General features: G+C 54.1%; 2 protein-coding genes across 2 annotated transcripts; both read right to left on the bottom strand.

Moving 5' to 3' along the window:
• Positions 1-1,576: 1,576 nt before the first annotated feature.
• On the bottom strand, positions 1,577-2,425 carry LOC114071146 (zinc finger protein 239-like). The gene has a single exon (XM_027908850.1). It carries the CDS (start codon positions 2,423-2,425, stop codon positions 1,577-1,579), a length of 849 nt encoding a protein of 282 aa, XP_027764651.1.
• A 7,512-nt stretch (positions 2,426-9,937) lies between these two features.
• On the bottom strand, positions 9,938-10,696 carry LOC114071147 (olfactory receptor 49-like; the record flags this gene model as incomplete). Its single annotated transcript, XM_027908851.1, has 1 exon — positions 9,938-10,696. A coding segment is annotated over one exon (759 nt), but the record flags the coding sequence as incomplete, so codon positions are not given.
• Between the last annotated feature and the right edge of the window lie 6 nt (positions 10,697-10,702).

Raw genomic sequence — 10,702 nt, 5'->3', positions numbered from 1 at the left:
GAGCTGTGACAAGCACTGTAATATAGTGCACTGGGAAGCACCAATTCCCAAGAAGGGACAATGTCAGGAGACCCTGCCCTTAAAATCTGGGACACTCAGGTGTGTCCAGGCTGTGCCAGCCCAGCAGCTCTGGAGAAGTTCTCAGTGGTCTGACTTGTTTGTTCCTTCATTTCCAGGTATTTTACAATATTTGCCAAATATTCCCTCGCTGCCAGGATGTTTTGGCTCAGGGATTGATGAGTCAGGCTGGTTTCAGCTTCGTTCAGTCCCCAAAGCAGCACAACAACATCCAAGCCCCCTGCTCTTCTTAATTTCCCACTGAGGGCTTTCCAAACAGGGGCCTTGCACGAAGGAGAAGGAAGGAGAGGAAGGAAGAAGGAGAAGGAACAGGGAGAGCAAGGAATAAACCAGAAGGAAGAAGGAGAGGCAGGAGAAAGGAGAAAGAAAGAAAAGGAAGAAGGAAGGAAAAGGAACAAGGAAAGGAAAGGAAGGAAGGATAGGAAGGAAGAAGGATGGGGGGCAAAAACAAGGTGTGAGCAGGTTGGGCTGGGGGGTTCCCCCTGCCCAAGCCCATCCCCAGAAGTCACTGGGCATCCTGTGCCCACAAAAACCTCCAAAACACTCAGATCTTGGTTTGGGGGGGTCGTCCCACCCCTGTCACCCTCACTGTGGGTGTCCCACTCCCTCTTTTCCCCCCCTTTCCCACCATGTCTCCCCTTCCCACTCCCCCAAGTTCCCCTCACCCACACCTTGGGGGGGTTCCCAGCACCACCAGTCCCACCAGTCCGGCCCCAGTTCCCCCCACATGGCCCATCCCCAGTGCTGGGCAGGTCCTGACACCCCAAACTGGTGCTAAACTGAGCCTGGACTTGGTCACCAGTTTATTCCCAGAGGCCCAAGAGCACTTCCCGTGGCAACACTTCACTGGCAGCTGAAGTTAAACAACAGGCAGGGCGTTCACACAGAATTTACCACCCCACAGCAGCAACTCACTCACTCACAGGCCTGAGTGCCTGACAGATTCACAGGGCTGAGGAACCCAGGAGAGAGAGAGAGCAGCATTCCCAGGATGTTTTCCGTGGCAGATTCACACCCACACGGGCACAAAGAGGCTGGACAAGGCACTTGGGGACAGGAATCGTCCATCCTGGCCCCAGTTCAGGCCAGGGACTGCTCTGGAAGTCGGAGAACAAGAATACAATCCCACTGGGTTTGTTCTTCGGGTGAGAAAAATGAAGTTTCCAGGGCTGTGGGTTGAGAAGAGCAGGAGCTGCTCAGACAGCACCAGCCCCTGGGAGCAGGGAGGGTTTCTGAGCAGCCCAAGAGCAGCTCAGCCCAAGGGGCTGTTCATCAAATCCGAGGCCTGATGAGCATTTCTCAGATCACAGTGAGGGCTGGTGGAGAAAAAAAACACCCCCACAGTGGGTTCCAAGGAACATGGGCCACCAGAAACATTGGCCAACAGGCCTTTACCCGCCAGGTCTGTGCCCGACGTGGGTCCCTGTGGATCATCCAACGTGGATCACCCGACGGGTGACGGGGTGGGAGCAGCGGCCGAAGCTCCCTCGTGCTTCCCTCACCGGTGGGTCCGCCGGTGGGAGGCCAGGGCAGAGCTCTGGTTGAAGCTCTTCCCGCACCTCAGGCACCTGTAGGGCCTCTCCCCGGTGTGGATGTGCTGGTGCTTGAGGAGGTCGGAGCTGCGGGCGAAGCCCTTCCCACAGTGGAGGCAGCGGAAGGGCCTCTCCCCCCGGTGCATCCGCCGGTGCAGGAGGAGGTCGGAGCCGCTCCGAAAGCCCTTCCCGCACTCGGGGCACCCATGGGGCCGCTCCCCGCTGTGGAGGCGCCGGTGGAGGACGAGGCTGAAGCTGCGGCTGAAGCTCCTCCCGCACTCCGGGCACTCGTAGGGCCGTTCCCCCGTGTGCAGCCGGTGGTGGGCGAGCAGGTGGGAGCTCTGCCCGAAGCTCTTCCCGCAGTCCAAGCACTCGTAGGGCCGTTCCCCGGTGTGGGAGCGCCGGTGGTAGGTCAGGCTGGAGCTCTTGCTGAAGCTCCTGCCACATTCCAGGCACTTGTAGGGCCGTTCCCCGGTGTGGAGGCGCTGGTGGACCAGCAGGTCAGAGCTCTGGCTGAAGCTCTTCCCGCACTCCCCGCATGGGTAGGGCCGTTCCCCCGTGTGGACCTTCTGGTGGCGGAGCAGGTGGGACCTCCAGCTGAAGCTCTTCCCGCATTCCAGGCACGGGAAGGGCTTCTCCTCGCCGGGAAGCTGCTCGGGGACCGCCAGGTCGGAGCTCTGGCTGAAGCTCCAGCCGCTTTCCCAGCGCCCCAGGGGTGTTTCCTCCCCGGAGCCCTTTCCCACAGGGAATGGTTGCGGCTCTTCCTCCCCGCTGCCTTCCTGGGCCGTGGAGCCCTTTGAAACAGCCCCTTCCATGGGGTCCTGCTGGGAGGATTTGTCCTCAGGTTGTTCCTCTGGGGGAGGAAGGAGGAGGAGAGGGAGGAAGGAGAAGAGGGAATGAGGAGACGGAATGAGGGAGAGGAAGGAACAAGTTGAGGAGGGAGCGAGGAGGGAAAGGAGCAAGGAGGGGAAGGAGGAGAGGGAGGAACAAAAAAGGAATGAGAAAGGAGAAGGAAGGAGGAGAGGAAGGTGCAAGGAGAGGAAGAAAGAAGCAAAAGGAAGAAGGAGAGGAAGGAACAGGAAGAAAACGGAGTAAGAAGAGAAAGGAAGGAGAAGGAAGGAAGAAGGAGAAGGAACAGGGAGAGCAAGGAAAAAGCAGAAGGAAGAAGGAGGGGAGGAAAAAGGAGAAAGAAGGAAAAGGAAAAAGGAAGGAAAAGGAGCAAGGAAAGGAAAGGAAAGAAGGAAGGAAGGATAGGAAGGAACAAGGACGGGGGAGGGGAAAACAAGGTGTGAGCAGGTTGGGTTGGAGGTTCCTCCTGCCCAAGCCCATCCTTAGAAGTCACTGGGCATCCTGTGCCCACAAAAACCTTCAAAACACCAAGATTCAGCCCAGCAAATATCCCCAAAACACAAAGTCACAGCCCCAAAAATCCCAAAACGTTATGATTCAGCTAAAACCCCCTTCAAACCATCAACACTCATCAAAAACCCTTCAGAATATGAAGGTTCATCCCCCAAAAAATCCCAAAATACCAAGATTTAGCCCCAAAACACCAAGATTTGTCCCCTGAAAAACTCCAAGAGTTTGAGATTCAGTGAAATAAAGCCTTTTCAAAGAGTTCCCCCCCTCTCTGGTGTCTCCACTTTGGGGTTCTGGGAGTCCCCCCCTCTCCAGGCTGTCAGGGGTCCCTCCTCTCTGGGGACCCCCGTTTATGGACACTGGGGGTTTTGGGGGTCCCAGGGGTCTCCCCTCTCCAGGCTGCTGTGAATCCTGGGGGTCTCCCCTCTCTGGGATCCCGACTTTGGTGTCCCAGGGATCCCCCTTCTCCAGACTGCTGGGGGTCCTGGGGGTCTCCCCTCTCCAGGGCTCCCTGTTTTGGGGTCCCAAGGGAACTCCCATCTTCAGACTGCTGGGGATGCCGGGAATCCTGGGGGTCTCCCCTCTCTGGGATCCCTCCTTTGGTGCCCCAGGGGTCTCCCCTCTCCAGGCTGTGGGGGGTCCCAAGGGTCCCCCCCTCTCCGGGGCTCCCCGTTTCGGCGTCCCAGGGGTCCCCCCTTTCCGAGCTGCCAATGAAGGGCTTGACTCAGGGACACCAAAGCGCGGAGGGGTAGGGGGGGGAACCTGGACCCCACCCCGGCACGCCCAAAAACATCTCCCAAGTTCCCCTCCCCCCACCAAAGGGACATTTGCGACTCATTTCGGAGTCTTCAGAGATCCAAACGATCCCCCTGGTTACAGGAGCGGAGGAAACAGCTGGAGCCGAGTCAGGGATGTTCAGGGGGGATGGCAGGGAAAGGTTTTTCCCCCCTCTCTCCAGGGCCCAAGGGATGGGGACACCAAAGGACCCCGAGGGAACCCCTTTCCCGCTGTCCCACCTCCCCTTATCCCCCCTTCTCCCACTCCCTTCCCCCCCAAACCCCGGCTCGCCCCTCCCCCCCAGGCTCCCTTTTGGGGGTGACCCACCCCCTTTCTCGCTCAGTTCGGGGGTCCCAGCCGGTCTTTTTCCCCCTCTCCCCACCCCTTTCCCATCGTGTCCCCCCTCCCCGCTCACCGAGAGCGCCTCGGCCGTGCGGGAGGAACTGGAGGAGGAGGAAGGGGAGGAGGAAGGGGGGGAGGAAGGAGGGGAGGGATCGGGGGAGGAGGGATCGGGGGAGGAGGAATCGGGGGAGGAGGAATCGGGGGAGGAGGAAGGGCAGGACCATCGCCCCCCTCCCCAGTCGCATCCCCCAGGTGACCTGGGACAGGGAGCTCGCCCCAAATATCTTGGGAGTGTCTCTGGTTTTTTTTCCCTGGGGGGTAGGAGGGTGAATGTTTGGGTCAAAGCTGAGCCGCAGATGCTCCTTGGGGGGATGTTGGGGGTCCCTGGGAGGTGTTTTTTTGGGGGTGCCGTGGGGGGTTCCCGGGATGCGGGTGGGGGTCGGTGTTGCTGGATCAGGGGGCTGGGCCGGTACAGACGGACGGACACGACACAGCGGGTTTGGGGAGTCCTCGGGACAGCCGGGGGGGGGGGGGGGGGGGGGAACCCCCGGGGCCCCCGGGGGGGGGGGGGGGGGGGGGGGGGGGGCGGGGGGGGGGGGGGGGGGGGGGGGGGGGGGGGGGGGGGGGGGGGGGGGGGGGGGGGGGGGGGGGGGGGGGGGGGGGAGAAACCCCCGGGACCCCCGGAGTGGGGAGAGCGGAGCGGGGCGATCCCGGAGCTGGGGGACCCCCTGGGAAAGGGGGGGAAGCTCTGGGACAAGAAGTGGGAGCCCAGAGAGGGAGGACCCCCGGGATTCCTGGGACTCCCAGCAGACCAGAGAGGGAGAACTCAGGAGGGGAGGGGGGGGACCCGTGGGACCCCCGGAACCCAAAAACAGAGACTCAGGGGAGAGGGGACCCCTGAAAGTCCCAACATTCCTAAAGTAGCACCCTGGAGAGGGGGGAACCTCGGAACCCCAAATGGGGGAGCCCAGAGTGGGGTACCTGGAGATGTCACAGTCCCCAGAGAGGAGGGATCCCCTAGTACATGTGGGACCCCCAGCATTCCGGACAGGAGGGACCCCCAGAACCCCGAAGTGGAGAGGCTAGAGAGGAGGAGCTCCTGGGAGTGTTTTTTGGGGGCTGAATCTTGGTGGTTTGGAGGTTTTTGTGGACATAGGATGCCCAGTGACTTCCAGAGGTGGACTTGGGCAAGGGGGCACTGAACAAATGCATTGCCAGGACAAGAGCAAAGCTCTTCCCCTAATCATGATGCATTTCTGGACAGAAATCCCAAGGATCTACTCCCACATGTTAAACAATACCAGGGCATATGTTTGTAACCTCCAAATGTGGAGGCCTTGGGAGATTTATGCTCTTGTCAGCTCGTGTCAGGTTAAGTGATAAGAAGCTCATCTGCACACCCAGATGGGGCACTAACAGTGGTAGGAGGAGTAACAGGGCAGTTAATGCTCTGCCCTGGCTGCTCCATCCCTGCAGAGCCATCAGCTCACCAGGAATCCATCTCCAAACAGAGAGAGCACAGAGGAACAGTGGCAAGGGACAACCCAAATTATGGGCTCCTGAGAAAGCGACACCATGTCCCAACCCCTTCCAGGGCTGCCCTGGCAGAGCCATCAGCCCTGTTGTCCAGGTTTGAAAGCCCTAAGGCAACTGAGAGCAGATCACCATTTGAACTGGGGGGATTGTTGCCTTGGAGTGTTGGACACATTCTGGGATGCAGGGGAAAAGCAGTTTTGGATAGCACAGGGCTTGAGGGAAGTTGAGGGGAGGACCCCAACCAGTGCAGTCTGTTCTGTCTTCTCATTAATAAAATACGCACGATTGTGAAATGTGTGAAATGTGAATGTATTTATCTTTCCGTGTTTAGATCCCAGTCAAGGCCATGGCAGTTGATGTCTGGCCTTGTTTGGCAGCAGGTGGTGCACACTGAGTCCCTTGGTTTGTCCCTTAGGCCCTGGCCAGGCTTTGGGTGGAGAAATTACACCCTTGTTCCTTAGAGTTGGTGTCTGTGTGTCTTGTGCTGACCCTCTTCACTTCTCAAGGCCCTTCTCCCCATCTTTGTTGCCTCCTTTTGAAACTCTCTAATGGCTCAATATCTTTCTTATATTCCACGAGTTTCTGAAGTGTCTCAGGGCTCCTTTGGTTCCATAAGGCCCTACCATATCAAAATGGCCCTTTACTTCCATGAGGTTCTGCAGTGTCCCAGTTTTCCTTTGCTTCCATGAGGCCCTGCAGTGTCACAATGGGCCCTTGATTCCAAAAGGTTCCAAAATATCTCAGAGTTCCTTTGGTTCCATGAGGCCCATCAATGTCACAATGGTTCCTTGGTTCCATGAGTTTCCATAGAGTCCCTGAGTTCTTTTGCTTCCATAACGCCCTGCAGAGTCCCAGTGGCCCCTTGATTCCCTGAGGTTCGGAAATGTCACCATGGCCCCTTGATTCCACCAGATTCCACCTTGTCCCAAAATTGCTTGGGTTCCATGAGCCCTTGCAGTGTCACACTGGATCCTGTTTCTCCAGGGGAAGAGGGTCAGCACAAGACACACAGACACCAACTCTAAGGAAAAAGGGTGTAATTTCTCCACCCCAAGCCTGGCCAGGGCCTAAGGGGCAAAACAAGGGACTCAACGTGCACCACCCTTTTGGGAGTAACCTGGACGAGGATGAGGAGTTTAGAAGGTGGAAAGAAATGATTTCTGGTAATATAGGCCAGACAGCATCAGACATACAGACTGTTAGATTGTGAGCTTTCTCTCTTATGGGGGAGAGCAGGTTTCTCGGATTGGCCAAAGTTCAGTCAGAGGCAGTTAGTTTTCCCAATTAAGAACTTACTAATTATCTAAAGATGCATGTATTCCCTCTATTAAGTATATCAATCTTAAATCCTATCCAATGCCCTGTCCAAGTTTACATATACCTACTCCCTTTTTCCAGAACCTTCCTTATCTGCCTATAAAAACCCTCCATTTTGTAAAATAAAGTTAGATCAGCCTTAGCAACCACAGCTGGTGTCTCTGTGTGATTTGACCCCTGAGCTCAGCTGATACACCACCGGGCACAATGAGAGAAACTGCAGCTGCAGACCTGCTGGTCTGACATGATCCAGAAACGCCGAACCGTGATATCACCCGCTGCCAAACAAGGCCAGACATCGACTGCCATGGCCTTGACCGGGATCTAAATACGGAAAGATAAATACATTCATATTTCACACATTTCACAATCGTGCGTATTTTATTAATGAACGAATACAAATATTTTCCACCAATGAGTAGATACAAATATATCTTACACAGATACACAGCCCTATCCCACTACAGATTTCACTGATGCTCATACACAGTTTTAGCTCCTGAGTGGATACACAGAGAAATAGAATGTTAAGTTGGAAGGTTCATCCAGAGGCCAACTTTGGCTCAGGGGATGTTGTTCAGGCCTCAGTATTTCAGCTGCAGAGCCCTGTGGAACCAAGAGGCCATTGTGACACTGTGGGGCCTCATGGAACCAAAGGCACCCTGTGATCCTGTGGAACTTCATGGAGATAAAGGAACCCCAGGACATTGTGGAACCTCATGGAATCAAGGGACCGCTATGACATTGCAGGGCTTCTTGGAATCAAGGGGCCCTTGTGACACTGTGGAACCTCATGGAACCAAAGGAACCCTGGGAAACTGTGGAACCTCCTGGGGTCATCAGGGCAACTGGGATGCTGTGGAACCTCATGGAATAAAAGGGTTTGATTGTGACACTGTGGGGACTTCTGGAACCAAAGGGACCCTGTACCTGTGACTGATGGACACTCGAGGACCATTATCCTGACTGAATCTGGACTCTAATGGGCACCAACACAGGATCAGTTCCCCATGGATATTTCCCACATTCTGAACTACCCTTGCCATTGTATAAGTTTGTGATTTTAGCTTCTCTAATAACCTTGGATGTTCAAGTTTATCCTCAGCAGACAGAAAACTGGGTGTATGTCCAGATGTGAGAGAAGGAGCTGCTCAAGAAGAAGGGGGAAGGACTTTTGTCTCCCAACATGTTTGTGGAAGCTCTGGGAGGAGACTCCCAAATTCCCTGTATGGTAATAAAACAACTCCAGACAGAGGAACCAACTGTCCTGGACAGTGCAGTGAACAATAAATCTGCTGCAGGTAAAGCTGCAACAGAATAAGAACCTCCAAAGTGAAAATCATGAAATGGTTTATCTTTTTTATATTTATAGGACAATGTTTCAAGGATTGCAGCGTGGTTATTTACCCCTGGATTAGCCAGCTGTCCTAACAGGGCCTTCAACTAACAATGATAAAAGAAAGCAAAGAGACCAAAGTCCCTTTTCCCAAGGGCCACTCCAACAGAACACACCTAGAGCAAATGCCACCTGAGCCTTGGAAGAGAAGTTCACCCTGAAAGCCAACGCAGGCTGTGACACTGAGAACAAACAGCAGGAACTGCTGGATTTGTTCTCCGTTTCCCACTCATTCCAATGAAAGCATTCAAATGATGGGACTTCCAATAGCAAACAGATTGTCCAGGGGTCTCCCTCTAGCTGGAGTGATGCTCCTTTTAGAAAGAAAAGCAGCCCAAACTCTCACAGATCCACAGATGCTCTTCCTGATCCCTCCCCTGGGGTTAAGTGAGAGATCTGCCTGCTCTCTCCTATGGTGGTTTATATCAATCTCTTCTTAATGCTTGATTCTTTGGCTGGTTTTGATAGAATTGCTTTGATACAGTGCACTGTACTACTTTATGCTACATTATACCCTACTAGTAGGTTTTTAGTCTTTTCACCCTGTAGTAAATCATTCTGATTAAGATTTTTCATCTGTTTTCACTTGTCGGTTCATTTGTCATAATAAACAATTCATTTTATATAAATACCTCTGATCTGCCATCATTAAAACCTGCGAGACAAAGTGATTTAATTACACCTCTGGAATTCCTGTAATTTAAACTGTTGGCACAGCCCGAGGCTAAGATTGGATCCAGCCACACTCAGGCTCCTCTCTGAGAAGGAATTTAGAAAACCAGGGGATCCTTTCTGTACCTCGTGACTCACCAGCAGTTGAGCTTCTTTAAAGGCTTTGTCTAAGCCTTCCACTCCCACCCAGGACACCTCCACAATCACACACCCCCCGACCCTGCAGTCCAATCGCTCCACTCGCTCCATTGCCAGCACTGTTGACATGGGGGTGTTTGATGCCCTGGTCCTCCTGCAGTTGCTGCACTCACACCCCCACGCTCACCAGCTCTTGCAGAGACAAATTGGCTCACACAGGAGTTAGAAATTCAGTTTAATGAGAAGACAGAACAGACTGCACTGGTTGGGGACACCCCTCAACTTCCCTCAAGCCCTGTGCTGTCCAAAACTGCTCTTCCCCTGCATCCCAGAATGTGTCCAACACTCCAAGGCAACAATCCCCCCAGTTCAAATGGTGATCTGCTCTCAGTGCCTTAGGGCTTTCAAACCTGGACAACAGGGCTGATGGCTCTGCCAGGGCAGCCCTGGAAGGGGCTGGGACATGGTGTCGCTTTCTCAGGAGCCCATAATTTGGGTTGTCCCTTGTCACTGTTCCTCTGTGCTCTCTCTGTTTGGAGATGGATTCCTGGTGAGCTGATGGCTCTGCAGGGATGGAGCAGCCAGGGCAGAGCATTAACTGCCCTGTTACTCCTCCTACCACTGTTAGTGCCCCATCTGGGTGTGCAGATGAGCTTCTTATCACTTAACCTGACACGAGCTGACAAGAGCATAAATCTCCCGAGGCCTCCACATTTGGAGGTTACAAACATATGCCCTGGTATTGTTTAACATGTGGGAGTAGATCCTTGGGATTTCTGTCCAGAAATGATTAGGGGAAGAGCTTTGCTCTTGTCCTGGCAATGCATTTGTTCAGTGCCAGTATCACAGCCTTGTTCCTAAGGCTGTAGATGAATGGATTTAAGAATGGGTACAGCACTGTGTTCACCAAAGCTACAATTCTGTTGGTCTTTAAGGAAGCATCTGTTGAAGGACACGTATAGAGAGCAATGCAGCTCCCATATGCAATGGATAAGGTGATGAGATGGGAAGAACAGGTAGTAAAAGCTTTTTTCTTCCTCCCAGAGTCTGCTGGAAGCTGCAGAATACAGAAAAGGATGCAGGTGTAAAATGCCAGAGTTAAACCTAAGGAACCCAACAAGGCACATGATAAGACAACAGAGTCTATTTTCCAAAGCAGGCTGGTGTCAGAGCAGGACAGCTGGAATAAGGGGGAGTTGTCACAAAGAAAATGGGGGATCCTGTTGGAGCCACAGAAGGACAGCTGAGACAGGAAGAGCGAATGGCAGCTCAGGAGGGTGAAGCCGATGACCCAGGCAGCAACAACCAGACCGAGGCAGAGCTGAGGCTGCATGGTGGCAGCGTAGTGCAGGGGTTGGCAGATGGTAACACAGCGGTCAAAGGACATGACAACGAGCAGGCCAAACTCTGTGCCACCCAGGGCAAAATAGAAATAGGATTGGGCAAAGCAGCTGCTCAGGGAGATGGTTTTTTGATCAGAACTCAGGATGGCAAACAATTTAATGCTTGTGGAGGATGTAAAGCAGATTTCCAGGAAGGCCAGGTTGCTAATGAA

This window comes from Empidonax traillii, unplaced genomic scaffold (assembly GCF_003031625.1).
Source record: "Empidonax traillii isolate 1590-97213 ecotype Southwest subspecies unplaced genomic scaffold, ASM303162v1 scaffold1868:size53829, whole genome shotgun sequence".
Classification (NCBI taxonomy): Eukaryota; Metazoa; Chordata; class Aves; order Passeriformes; family Tyrannidae; genus Empidonax; species Empidonax traillii.
This window is presented reverse-complemented; position numbering and strand designations above follow the sequence as displayed.

What these genes read in the sequence shown, in the direction of transcription:
- LOC114071146 (XM_027908850.1), bottom strand. Translation starts at nt 2,425, where the DNA reads ATGGAAGGGGCTGTTTCAAAGGGCTCCACGGCCCAGGAAGGCAGCGGG.